The sequence below is a fragment of the Ahaetulla prasina genome, chromosome 1 (genome assembly GCF_028640845.1).
Source record: "Ahaetulla prasina isolate Xishuangbanna chromosome 1, ASM2864084v1, whole genome shotgun sequence".
Taxonomy (NCBI): domain Eukaryota; kingdom Metazoa; phylum Chordata; class Lepidosauria; order Squamata; family Colubridae; genus Ahaetulla; species Ahaetulla prasina.
Window position 1 is genome coordinate 212,391,914 of NC_080539.1, and position 14,238 is coordinate 212,406,151.

At 36.3% G+C, this 14,238-nt stretch overlaps 1 protein-coding gene across 5 annotated transcripts in view; it reads left to right on the forward strand.

The window, feature by feature from the left end:
* Window positions 1-13,735, forward strand: part of SESTD1 (SEC14 and spectrin domain containing 1) — a 53,456-nt gene extending 39,721 nt beyond the window's left edge. For all 5 annotated transcript variants that reach the window (XM_058189528.1, XM_058189500.1, XM_058189517.1 and 2 more), the window contains 8 exons: window positions 1,831-2,025; window positions 3,027-3,141; window positions 4,288-4,447; window positions 7,792-7,873; window positions 8,057-8,179; window positions 9,593-9,784; window positions 11,279-11,400; window positions 12,493-13,735. In XM_058189528.1, coding sequence (XP_058045511.1) covers window positions 1,831-2,025; window positions 3,027-3,141; window positions 4,288-4,447; window positions 7,792-7,873; window positions 8,057-8,179; window positions 9,593-9,784; window positions 11,279-11,400; window positions 12,493-12,622 — 1,119 coding nt within the window. In that variant the 3' untranslated portion in view covers window positions 12,623-13,735. The remainder of the gene's footprint in view (window positions 1-1,830; window positions 2,026-3,026; window positions 3,142-4,287; window positions 4,448-7,791; window positions 7,874-8,056; window positions 8,180-9,592; window positions 9,785-11,278; window positions 11,401-12,492) is intronic.
* The last annotated feature ends 503 nt before the right edge of the window (window positions 13,736-14,238 follow it).

Here is a 14,238-nt window from a genome sequence, read left to right on the forward strand (position 1 = left end):
AATGCGCACACATGTGCAGGAGAGCTCCAAAGACCAGCTGGGTCCCCTGAATTGCATGCATGCGCACCAGAGGCCCAAACATGGTCGCACGCAAATCGCGTGCGCAAAGCAAACCGGTGGTAACACCGGTTAGAACCCACCACTGAGGGAGACATTCCCCAAAAAAGAATCAATCAAAAGGTAAAGAGGGAAATAGTGGAAAGAGATTAGTAGAAAACTTGGGGAGAACTATTTGAATAATATATCTAAAAGTGAGAAAAAGGATCCAGAAGAAAAGATATAATAGATGGAAAAAGAAAAAGAAGTTAAGAGAATGGGATAAAAGGAGAAAACTATCAAGAAGTGGAATTTTGGAGAGACCAAGAGAAAATAGTTAAAAAAGGGAAGGTTAGTGGAAAGGAGGAAGGAAAATAAGGTAAATATTAGTAGATTTAAGGAAACTGCATTAATATTATTAATTGTGGATGGACAATTAAGTTAAAGAGTTTTAATGTAAGATTTGAATATGGTGATGTATATTGCTTATAGTAACAGAATAGCAGATGTAATGTGAAATGGTAATTTGGTTTAATTTTGAAGACAATTGTAATTAAGAGACAAAGTTGAAATGTTAAAAAGTGGGATTGAAGATTTAGAGAAATATATTCTGTAATGGAGAAATAAAATAATTGATGTTATTGTAAGAGATTAGGAATTAAGGGTGGATAGTGATAGTGTTTATGTATTATGTATTAAGAAGAAATTAAGATAAGACAAAGAAATATGGAAAAAGAATATGGCTGAAATTGGAAACATGTAAAATTGACTTGGAAAAAAAAAGAACAATATGGCAGACGTTGAAATAACAAGATATGGTGAAAAACGATTAATTTGTGATAAAGAACTATATGAAAGAGATGAATATGGAAAAAATGGGAAAATTGGAATAGATTAAAAAGAGTAATATATATACAATGTGTAAGATGTGACCCGATCAACACTCTGTTCATAAAATATGTATGATGAAAGAAATTTTTTAATAAAACTTGTTTACAAAACGTTTGTATCAATTGTTCCATGTGCTTTGCATTACTTCAAAGCGTCTCCTGTACTTTTAAGAACTGGACACACTTCCAATGTATCAACTCGAGCAGTGGTCACCAACCAGCGGTCCGTGGACCGCTGGTGGTCCGCGAGAAAATTTTGATGGTTCGCAGAAAAATTATTTGCATTTTTTTATATTGCACTAAATACTATTTATCTTGTTAAAAATTTTATATTAGTGGTCCTCTGGATTTAAAATTATGGATTTAGTGGTCCCTGAGGTCCGAAAGGTTGGAAACCTCTGAACTAGAGGATGTGGGGAGGAGGGGCAAGTAAAGAAAGCCTAGGAAATTGTTCAATAACTCTAGGGTAAGGAAAAGGAGAGATATAGAGAGGGAACAATTGTATGATCAAGGGAACAAATAGATGAATAGCCGAATTCATCTTTCTTGAGTATGAAATAAATTCAAATCAGTTTTGTGGTTTTTTTAAAAAAAAAAAAAGATTTGGGCAAATCAAAGGACAGGATATTATAGCTGGGGAAAATGAAAGAGTTCTTTATATGAATAAGATAAAGAACAATTTGAAAAAACCCATTGAGAAAAAATGTTCTTGAAAATTGCTTCCAGCTTCTGAAATTGACAAAATAATAGAATCATTTTATTATGCTGAAAACAAAATGAAAGGTGGCCGTAATGCTCAAACCTCAGTAGAGGTTTGCTGAATAGCGGTTTTACCTGTGCTTTTAAAAACAACATGGCAAAATTATCAATAATGGTGATAATACCTTGATGACTGATTTTGCAGGAGTGGTTTGCAGTGTACGTGGAACTGAATCAACAGATTGCAGCTTTACTGAATGCTGGGGATGAAGAAGATCTTGTAGAACTAAAAGCATTGCAACAGCAGTTAAGCGATGTTTGTTATCGGCAGGCCAGCCAACTGGAGTTTAGGCAGAATCTGCTACAAGCAGCCCTTGAATTTCATGGTGTTGCTCAAGATGTAAGTAAAGTATGTGCTTTCTCATTGTATGTTTTGCTTCATGAAAATGCCATTTGCAGAAGGTCGGTAGTTAAGCCTGTTATATTTAGCAATAATTTTGCTCAAAAAGTTCCAATGAGCATGGAAAAAGTCTTAAAATAAATGAGAATAAGGAAGTATTAGGGCTCATTTGGAAATCTGTTAATTAATGGAGGCTGTTTTAAAAAGAGTGTCCATTTCTCTATCTTATGTACACGTTGACCAGACAGGAGTTGCCTTTCCATGTTTGTTATAATTCTTTCACCAAGAAGCTAGGCAAGCAGAGCTGGAGCAGATAAGCAAATTACATAAATTTCTGCTATAATAATAGCAGTTGGATTTTTCTGGACATGAACTCTGAGCCAAGCCAATGACATAAACTCAGTAACTATTTGTCCTTTCGTTTAGAATCTTTTCAGCATATGGTTCTTGAGAAAATTGCAGAGTATGTGAAGAAATTAAGAGTTACCACCTGCTTTTAGAAAATTGATTTGGAGGGGCTCTGATCCTTCTTGGCAGGCAGTGTTTCAGAGGCCATTCTGGGGGATGAATTTTGACAATTTAGTTACTGGTGTATGGTTACTCGCAATCCTACTCTGTATGCAAATGAAATCGATGAGAGAGAAAAAAAGCCATAAGGGGCATTGAAATGCCATCAGTGTAGACTTTGCTGTTTAAACCTGAATGAAATATTTTACCTTTCTGAATATTATTTAGATTCTTCCTGGGCACTTTGGGTTGGATGAAGCAGCAGCAGCTGAAAGGGCTGGAAACAAGAGTTTTCCTTTGCAGCTGCTTGCACAGACACCGTTGCTAAGCTCTATTGTTCAAACCATCTTTGACCATCCCTGTGTCCCAGCTCTGTCTCTTTTATAATTGAGCTAGTCACAGTTGTGTCTGACATTCACGCAACAAATCTCTTTAAGGAGAAAGACTTAAAATCATAAAAATAACTTGCTGACTTCGGGGTTGGCTCTTTTCAGTTATCTCAGCAACTAGATGGATTACTCGGGATGCTGTGTGTTGATGTAGCCCCAGCTGATGGAGCGTCAATTCAGCAAACTTTAAAGCTACTTGAAGAGAAATTAAAAAGTGTTGGTAAGGAAAAACAAGATTAAATGGCCAAATATGCTACAGTGAATGTCTTTAATTTGCAGAATAAGTATTGGATTAAATAAACTTTTTCATATAAGCTTAATAAGCACATTGAATGGAAAGCTGGAACAGGCTGTGGGTAGAGATTCTCTTGGCTGGCTTATAAAGGGAGCTTTAAAAATATCTCATTGTGGAATGATATTCAGTAATATGCATTGACCACCATATTCATATTTTGTGAATAGAATTCAATAGGAGCTGGAAATCTGTGCCTTTTGAGGTTCCAGCTCCTATGGAAATCCAAACATGCAGGCTTCCAAAATCTATGCGTGGCTGACAAGGGCAAGGCCACTTCATTGGCCTAACTACCTAGTTTAATTACAGGATCATCTGTTACACAACTAACAGATCAAGATGGCCTATAACTCAGAGTCCTATGAAATAGATTTGAGCTACTGATCTCCCAACAGTTGTAGTCTCCAAGTGAGCCTCTTAACTGCATTTAAAAGAATTTCATTTTAAGCCACATCCGTTGTTTTAATAATTGTTACTGAAAGAGTGTTGGGCAGAATAAACAACAAACCAATTAAGGTCAAACAGAATAAATGGGAAGACAATCTCTCATTTAACATAAATATGTGGGGAGGAACCATAATAAAGACAAAATTGCATTAGGGTAAATCGGGATATTGGTCATTTATGCCCACCAGTTCTTTTTTAGGCTGGTATTATCTCTCCTAGATCTTGGGCAGCAATATGAGGTCTTGGTCAACAATCTCAACCTAGCTGTTTCTTTTTATTTGATTGTATCAAAAATTGAATCTGGATTTTCAGCAGGAGCAGTACCTCACTTATAGAAAACACTATCAAGCCCGACATAAATCAATTTGTGTTCTAAAAAAACATGTGTCTGTACTGCTGAAGTATTAACCACCCTTCTTACCAGTTGATACATAGTTAACTGTCAACACTTGAAGGATGTGCTTACAGAATCTACCATTTTAGAATTTAGTCGGTTAAGTGGGAACGGGACAATGAGACAGACGCATCTAACTTGCACATAGACAGAAACAGAACTGGCTATTTGTTTAAGAGAATAGTTCATCTTGCATTGTATACAAAATAAAATTTTGCTCATTATCCCTATAGACTTGGGCCTGCAAGGTTTGCGTGAAAAAGGTCAAGGTCTTCTTGATCAGATATCTAACCAAGCTTCATGGGCTTATGGAAAAGATGTAACAGGTGAAAATAAAGAGAATGTTGATCACATCCAGGGAGTAATGGAAGACATGCAGCTCAGGAAGCAAAGGTATCCATGGTGATGTTGGACTCCTAAGAATTTTTCTTTCCTAATGACTTCACTTTAAAACCACTGTTAACTTCTTTTTAAATGCCACCTTATTTTTCAAACAAGTGAAAATATGAAAAAAAATCAAAATGCAAACCTAAGTGTACATAGGTTTGTACCCTGTGTATTTTTTTTTGTTCTGAAATGTATGAATCCCAAAATTTATAATTTAAGATTTTTGTTTAAACTTGATATTAAACAAAATCAGTTAATTATAAAAACTTTTATCATTAGCTTGTTGCCAATGTTTTCCTATACAGTTTCATAAATTCAAATATGTTTGTTACTTTCAGTACTGTGCAGCACTTTAACTTCTCTTAATAATTTTAATGCAAGTTATAATTTATAGGTTCTGTAATTTCTTTAAATATTGCAGAAAAATTGCCTTTAGGATTAATTGGTAACTAATGGCTTTGGTATCATTTGGAAATGTTTAACGTTCCATTACATATTGTTCCATTTTCTAAATGATAATGAGGAATTATGTATGAGTTTACATTTGCTACAGAAATTACTTTAATTTTCCTGATAATTTAGCAGCTGCTTCAATATTTATTTTAGAAAAATTATAAATCCTCCTGATAGACAACATTTTTAAGGAATGTTAACAAAGTGTATTGAATAGGGTATTACACTTAAAATATAAACACAGTTTTGAACTCAGATACAGCTTTAAAAACTATAAACATGATAACAAAAAAGAACACAGATCACAGAATAATAGAGTTGTAAGGGACCTCAGAGGTTTTCTAGTCCAACCCCCTGCTTGAGCAGGAGAACCTATACCCGTGATGGTGAACCTATGGCAGATGTGCCACAAGTGGCACGCGTAGCCGTATTGGTGGGCACGTGGGCTCAGCTCCGGCGTGCATGATTTTTGGGCCTTTTGGGCCCACTGGAAGTAGGGAAACAGGCTGTTTCCTGCCTCCAGAGCGCCTCGGGGGTGGGTGGGAAAGGCCCGTTTTTCTCTCTCACCAGGCTCCAGAGCCTTTCTAGGAGCTTGGGGAGGGCAAAAATGGTCTCCCCCACCCCCGGAGGCTCTCCGGAGGCCAGAAATGGCCTTTTGCAAACTTCTGGTGGGACTGGAAGGCCCGTTTTTTGCTCTCCCCAGCCTCCAGAGCCTTTCTAGAAGCTTGGGGAGGGCAAAAATGGCCTTCCCCACCCGCCGGAGGCCTTCCAGAGGCCGACTTCCCTAACCCCCCTCCCCCCCTGGCATGCGATGGCCAAAAGGTTAGCCATCACTGGCCTATTCCATTTCAGATAAATAGTTGTCCAGTCTCTTTTTGAAAGCCTCTAGTGATGAAGTAGCCACAACTTCTGAAGGCAAGCGATTCCATTGGTTGATTGCTGTCACCATTAGGCAATTTCTCCTCAGTTGGGTTTGATGTTAGGTTATCATTTTTGTACGATTTTTAAAAAAAATCTCCCATTATATGGGTTGCTATTTTCTTGAGAATGAAGACATAATTTGCTGCTATTCATTGGGAGTCAACTGCTTTTAGCTATGCTTTAAGAAAGGCCTATAAAGGTGGCTTTTCCATGCCCTCTTTTCTGCTCAAGGTTTGGAATATACCGTGTTTCCCCAAAAATAAGACCCTGTCTTTTTTTTTTTTTAAACCCTGAAATAAGCGCTTGGCCTTATTGCCATGTGCTCAAATGCCCGACTGGGCTTATTATTATTATTTTGGGGAAAACAGGGTACTTACTTTGAAGGAATATCATCCCTTCATAGGATGCTCCTTTTCCTAATGCACTTGGGCTCACCTTCCAGTAGACTACAATCCCCAAAGGTTTTCATCCCAGTTCTTACCTGTCCTAGACTGCTTGGCGGTGACATGAGGTACCGAGTTTGAGGAAAACTGCTTGGAGGTAAACAAGCAAGCAGAAGAGATCATGGGCAACCATTAGGTAAGATGAAAGAAAGACAGACAGACAGACAAACATGAAGCAGCTGTGCACAAACATGTATACAGTTGGCCATGAGCAGCTAGTTAAACACCTGTGTTATAAATGGCTGCTTTCATTATTCATAGGGAAGTACTTGTTGTGCATTTGGGTAGAATACCTCTCAGAGGATATACACAGTTCTACCTTTTTCTTATTACTTCTCTAATTAATCTTGCTGGAATGGTTTATTAACATCTGAATTAGTTTACTGTTTAAAGTGCTGTTATGTTATGATTCTGTCTTTTTTGAACTAAGTTTTGAGAAAATTTGGTTGAGAGCCTGGAACAAAATATTCCAATCCCATTGTTATTTTCTAAGGAAGGAGAGTATGGACCCAAGCTTGTTCACACACTGTTAAGATATAATTTAGCTATATGTAATTGTTGCAATAATTTAGCATTGTATGGCCGTAAGCCATAATGCTGTTCAATAAAGCCAGCAGTATGAACCAGCAGTATGCAGCAGCTGCAAAAAAGCCAACACAGGCTGCATAAACAGAGGGCTAGAATCAAAATCACGTGAAGTGTTAATACCACTTGGTAAGGCCACACTTGGAATACTGCATCCAGTTTTGGTCGCCACGATGCAAAAAAGAAAGAAAGTGCAGAGAAGAGCAACAAAGATGATTAGGGGACTGGAGGCTAAAACATATGAAGAACGATTGCAGGAACTGGGTTTGTCTAGTTTAATAAAAAGAAGGACTAGGGGAAACATGATAGCAGTGTTCCAATATCTCAGGGGCTGCCACAAAGAAGAGGGAGTCAAGCTATTCTCCAAAGCACTTGAGGGTAGAACAAGAAGCAATGGGTGGAAGCTAATCAAGGAGAGAAGTAACCTAGAACTAAGGAGAATTTCCTGATAGTTTGAACAATTAATCGGTGGAACAACTTGTTTCCAGAAGTTGTAAATGCTCCAACACTGGAAGTTTTTAAGAAGATGTTGGATAACCATTTGTCTGAAGTGGTGTAGGGTTTCCTGCCTAAGCAGAGGGTTGGACTAGAAGATCTCCAAAGTCTCTTCCAACTCTGTTATTCTATTCTAAAGCCACTGTCAGCCATTGGTATAAAATATAAGAATAGAACTTCCATGGATGCATTATAAGCAACTTCAAAGGTGAATACGGTAGCTGAACTTTCCACTGGGCTTATCAATGTTGGTATTTTAGATTAATTATAAGTTGTAAAATTAATTAGATTTTGGGTATTCTTAAAGTGTTATTCTTACTCTTGTAAAATGTTAAGTTTAGACATTTCCTCAAATTTCATTGCTACGTTTAAAAATAAGAATTGCCCGTGTATAATTTTTTTTATAAGCAGAGTTGACCTTTCTGATACAATTTTATGTTCTGTCTTTCACAGATGTGAGGACATGGTAGATGTGCGACGATTAAAGATGCTTCAGATGGTTCAGCTATTTAAGTGTGAAGAGGATGCTGCTCAGGTGAGACTGATGGTTTAGGCAGCTGTTGCCTAAAAGAAAGCTGTCAGACAAATTAAGTGAACTTTGGGAACTGATAAAATGTTGGGTAGTTTTGGGTAGCTGCATTTTTTTAAATACAAATTTGACAAATATATTCTATATCTCCCCTTTTATTTTACAATCTCATTCTGCTAACTTCTGTAGGCAATAGAATGGTTAAATGAATTGTTAGATGCACTGCTGAAGACTCATACCCGTTTGGGAGATGATGCCCAAGAAACCAAAATTTTGTTGGAAAAACATAGGAAATTTGTTGATGTAGCTCAGGTATGTTTGCATTTTTTGTAGTAAGTTAGTTTGCTATTAAGGTTTGCTATTTGTATTTAAAATGGTCATTTTGGTTATTTGCTGAATAGTATACTAATTTAACTTATTGTGTCAATCATGGTTAGATGTGGTAAGATTATTGGCCAACTGAAATCTTAATTAAGTTAATTTATTTTATTTTCTTATTTATTACATTTATTGCCTCCTCCCCCATCTTGCCACAGGGTAACTGGGTCGTTTATAATGTTAAAAAGGATAAAACTATACAAAATCCATATATAATACAAATAAAATACTATAAAAATACAATTCTCAACCCTAACCAAAAGATGTGGAGGGAGAGAGTAGGATGAGTGGGGGGTGTCTGTTCTTAATCTACCAACCATTTATTAATTTATACATGTCAAAATGCTCTTTGACTGTTATGAAATGCTTGAATTCATTCATTCATTCGTCTTCCATGAATATGAAATGGATACAAACTGTTCTTGGGGCCACAGTTTTATTTTTCAAGTCATTTATCTAACTAGTTAGCAAGGATTTAACATTTTTAGTATTTAGATTAATAGGCAAGTGTCATTTGGCAGTGATTACTAGGCAGAAGAAAGAAGGAATGTTGATGCTGTGGTCATGAGGCTTGATGTTCAGGTGAAATGAGAATGGAGTGGCAAATGAGTAGAGGATGATCCTTCTGTAATTTCCATAGCTGCCAAATAAAATAAAATAAAATGTGACTCTATACACTTGCAGTCTCTTAACTGAGAGCAGCCCAGTTTCCTTTTGTTACTGTATCCTTCTTCCCTATGTGGGTGTTCCTGCAAATGAAAATAGCATGGAAAGTCAAACTTTTTTTTTTGTATAAATACTTTTTTTATTTTTTATTAAAAAAAACAAGACATCACAAACACTAACATAAAACATATACTCCTTTTTTAAATCAGCTTCGTATCGATATTCCTCTATTATTTACATTTCCCCCCTCTTGTTTTCTTTAATTATACTTATCTTTTTTGTCCCATTATCCCTTATTTCTGTATATATTCCATCACACCTATCATTATAACAATTCATTTTCTTTCATGCACGACCCTTTTTTGTGTGTGTGACCTTTTCCCCTTTTTCGTCATTTACCATTTCTAATTTCTATCCAATTATAAAATTTATTCTATACTATATCATATTCCGTATCTTCCTTTTCTTTTATCTTCTTTGTTAATTTATCCATCTCAGCACAGTCCAGAATTTTCCTTATCACTTCCTCCTCCAATGGTATATTCTCATTTTTCCAGTTCTGGTCAAACTTATTTTTAATAGGTCCAAGAACAGCTATAGTGTCTTATGATTCATGTGTTACTGTGTTGCACTTAAATCTGTCCCAACACTGAAAACGATCACCTATTTTTCTTTTTCTAGAGTACTTATGATTATGGGCGACAGTTACTACAGGCTACTGTGGTTTTGTGTCAGTCTCTGAGATGCACTTCTAGATCGTCAGGAGAAACACTTCCAAAGCTGAACCGCGTATGGAAACAATTCACAATCACTTCGGAAGAAAGAGTAACAAGACTAGAGATGGCTGTTGCTTTCCACTCAAATGCGGAAAAAGTGAGTTTCTGCGATTGATTCCAGTAACTTTGATGTAACATTTTAAAGTAAGCTTTCTTTGTGTTCATTTCTATTTAATAAAGCTTGATCATATTTACACGGAATGTTAACATTCATGGTTTGATTAGCATCACACATTTTTTTTTATTGTAGTCTCAGCGAGAGCCATGGATTTTAAAAGAATTTGCATTTAACATTAGTATGATTAAAATCAACATTTAGCAATAGCATTAGCATTTAGACTTCATGGTGTTTTTACAGCCCTCTCTAAGCGGTTTACAAAGTCAGCATTTTGTCCTCAACAATCTGGGTCCTCATTTTACCCACCTCGGAAGGATGGAAGGCTGAGCAAACTTTGAGCCGGGCAGGATAGCCAATTCATTTAAAATGAACCACGTGCTTAATTGGAATTTTCATTCTTAATACAGATAGTCCTCTCTTTTAACAGTGGGAGTTGGGACCAGCAGCATTGTTGCTAAGTGACAGCCATAAAGCGCAACATCATGGGACTGTGCTGACTTAGGATGGCAATTGCAGCAGCACTCAATTGTTATCATTAGGTGGAGCCCTGCACTCAGTGTCCTGTTGTCACGTGACCAACGTTGGTAACCTGGCTGTTTCCCCATTGACTTTGCTTGTTGGAAGCCGGCACTGAATGGCGCCTGATCAAAGGACACTGCGACATAATATGAACCAGTTGCCAAGTGCCCAAATTGTGGTCACAAGGAAACTGCAACTATAAGGACCTATTATAAGTCCCTCTCCTTCAGTGCCATTTTAACTTTGAATAGTCATTGAATGAGTGGTTGTTAAAAAGGACCACTTTTTAATCTGTGCAAGCTATGGTTAGCCTATTGAAATAATAGATCGTAATACTAAATTATTGCTTAAGTGCTGTAAGGTACTTAGCTATCACAATCATAGACTTTCTACAGGATGATTTATCCTCAACATAATCTTTTAGATTTCACCAGTGCATTCACTGCTGTTGTAATTGAAGTGTATTCCCCTTTTTCCTTTCATTTTTTTCCCTAGCATTACGCACTAGACAGTATTGTCCAATTATTGCTCTCACAACTGAAAGTTTTCTCCCATTTTTTTCTGTACAAAAAGAAAAAAAGGGTTTCAGATATGAAGTAGGTTTTGCATTCTTTGTTGAAGCCAGTGCAATTCCACTGGGTACAGCATGCACAGACTTCATTAGCAATTCCATACAGTTTCCTTAAAATAGCTGTATTTTGACTTCATGTATTAGTTTTTTTTAAAAAAATCTGTGACTCCATCAGCAGGCAAAACTATGAGGAATACCTCATAGGCACACTTTGACAGTGTGCTAGAACTTATCCACGACTTCAGCTGATTCAGTAGTCCATATGTTGTCTAAGAATACAGAAAACATTACAAGAATGTATAAGAGTATTGTTTCCTTTTATTGCAACTTACAGTTTGGCCACGTCCATTTTTCTTCTTCTTTCTAATGTCATTTTATTACAGGTTTTGCAAGAATGCCCAGATGAGTCTGAATCTATATATGATCAGGAACAATTTGATGAGATTGAAGCTGTTGGAAAATCCCTTCTGGATAGATTAACAGTTCCAGTGGTTTATCCTGATGGGTATGTAGTAGGCCTTGCATTACTCACTATGCAATGCAAAATATTTCAGTATGCGTAGTAGTAAGTTTTAAAAAGCAGATATGGCAACAGAACAGACCAAATTAAAATTGAGAAGCTGCAGATCCAGTTCCGCATTGGTTTGCACTGGCCAGAACAGGTGATCAGGAGAGGGAGTGGGTGGTGAAGGGATGGATGAAGTCCTTTAGAAGATCTGTGGTGTTCCATATTCAGGAACTCCAGAGGCATCTGTAAGGGGAGTAAATGGGAAGGTAAACAATGAAAGCCATTGTATGCCATCACAATGCAAATACTCCCCCTCCTTTGTGATGTTGCATGCCTGTGTAACAAGAGTGCAATGCTGCTTTCATTATTTTGTCAAAAGCTTCCTGCCTTATAGATGCTTCAGAATAGTTCCTGGTACACTCCTCAGGGAGTGTACGTATCCAGAATAGCGCTTGACTTTCTGTGCTTTCCATGGATGGCATAAGGCCACCTAAACTTTGCCTAATCCTAACAGCTAAGTTAATTCTTGGTTTAGGATTGCACTTTTAAGTCAGACGTCAAATATTGAGATGCTGGAGAAATTAAAACTAAGAAATACAATTTAATAATTTATTAAAATTTAATGTTACTATATATTATTTATATGTTATGTCATTAAAACATGCAAGATAAGTTCGTCCATACAAAATAGGATATCTTATTTATTTGAAATGAAAGTAAATACTAATAAGATAGCTTCAAAGAAATAATATTAGTTTGAATTACAACAAATGTAAGAAGAAGCAGTTTGTATGTTTTAATACAATTGTGAAGTCTGGTATCAAATTATTTCACACATAAGTATCCTTCAGGTTAGGAAACTGTTCTGAAATTTCAAGTATTCTATTATTCTATATTATCCTGAAACTACTGGAAAATTATTTCTGGTAGAGTAACAGTTTCAGTGATAGGATATTATAATAACATATATTATCCTGAAAGCTGCAAGGTGAGGAAATAAATCTGTGAACATAGCAAAAACTCTCTATTACTTTTCTTACATGTAAGGGATTGGGTTTGAGGGTGGTTTTTTTCTTGTTTTTTTTTTAGCACTGAGCAGTTCTTCGGGAGCCCAAGTGACATGGCTTCTTCAGCCGAACACATCAGAGAGAAGATAAAGTTGGTTTGCCTGAGAAAACAACAACTGACACAACCAGATGCCTGTACCACAGAGACCTAATAGCCTCTCCCGGCCAATTCATAAGATGCCTATTTGTAACTCCGCATGACATCTGCATTCTATGCCTGCCATAATACATGAAAATGCATTTCACAGCTATTATTAAACATAAGAAGTCTTCACCCTTCTTGAAGCAAATCTTATTCTACATCATAACCATGTATTTCTACGAAGCCATAATTTAACATGCTATGAACCCCCAGACTTCAACTATAATGAAAAGGAACAGAAGACGTTGCACTGAATACTTGCTTTGAAGCTTTATCCCAACCTATCAGGTGCTGCTTTCTCTAAGCAACTGATGCAAGTTTTAAAATGGTGCTAATAAGTGCAAGTTCCACAAAAAATAATTCTGTTTATTCTCCAGATGATGTAGTATTTTAGGCTGTAGGTGAACTATCTGTTGTATAGACCTATAATTTTGATTTTGTATTTTTTTTAAAATGGTCCTTTTTATTGTGCGGATACGTGCCATCAAATCCTTGAAATTCATTATAGTTGGATTTTTTTCCAATTTGTATGGATAATGTATTAAGAAATGTTTTGTGCTTAATAAAGTTCACCTTTTAAAAATCCAGTAACTTTTATGGAAGCTTGTATTTCCTACTTTATTGCAGGAAATAGTAAAAGAGAGTACAAGTCCATTTTGGATCTTGAGTGAAAGTTTCTTAATAATTGAAAGAAGAGAGAATAAGCATCATGTAAGCAAGGAAGAAAAAAATTATATGAAAGCAGCTGTTGGGAGTTAACGGCAAATTAAGTTCATTTTTCCTGTTGACTTGTTTGTAGATGGGGAAGGAAAAAGACTTACATTTTAGAAGAGTAAGGATCAAAGTCTGGCAAGAGGGATTTGTAGATGCAAATTGAAGACACAAGAGAAATTGATAGGTTTCTCTTTTAATGTATCTTTTTTTTCTCTTTTTTTCTGATATTGGACATATATGCTCCACTAGTTACATCTTTATGACTGAGTAAATTCAAGTAACAGCTGATGATGCAATTTCCAGAGCTGATAAATGCTACGTATTGTAATAAAATGATCAAATATAGGGCATAAATTATGTATTCATTCCTCCAATCTGCAAAAGCCAAATAAAAACCTTTATATATTTATGAACTATGAGCATAAGTTTATTTTTTAAAATAAGTTATGAAACGGCAGCGTATCTTTGGGAGGACTGTTTGGGATATGTAATAGAACTCCTTGCTGTGTAGGTAAAGAAGTTAAATGGCTTCTTGAAAAGTAAAATACACGGCCTGATGGATGAAGTACTTTTAAGTGAGAAGCCATCCTGGCTTCCTTTTGTGGAGAATTTTAATCCTTTACACATAGTCCTTGACTTACCATCACAGTTGGGACCAGCACTTTGGTCACTAAGCAATATGGTCATTGAGTGAGTAATACCTGATTTTATGACCTTTTTTTGCTGTGATCATTAAGCAAACCATGTGGTCACTCAGTGAATCCAGCTTCCCCCTTGATTTTGTTGTCAAAAGCCCCTTGAGCCCCCTGAGAAAGTCACATGATCCCAGGATGCTGCAACCAATTGTCAAACACCCTAATTTTGATCATATGGGGATCATGGGGATATTGTGAACTCAAATCACCTTTCACT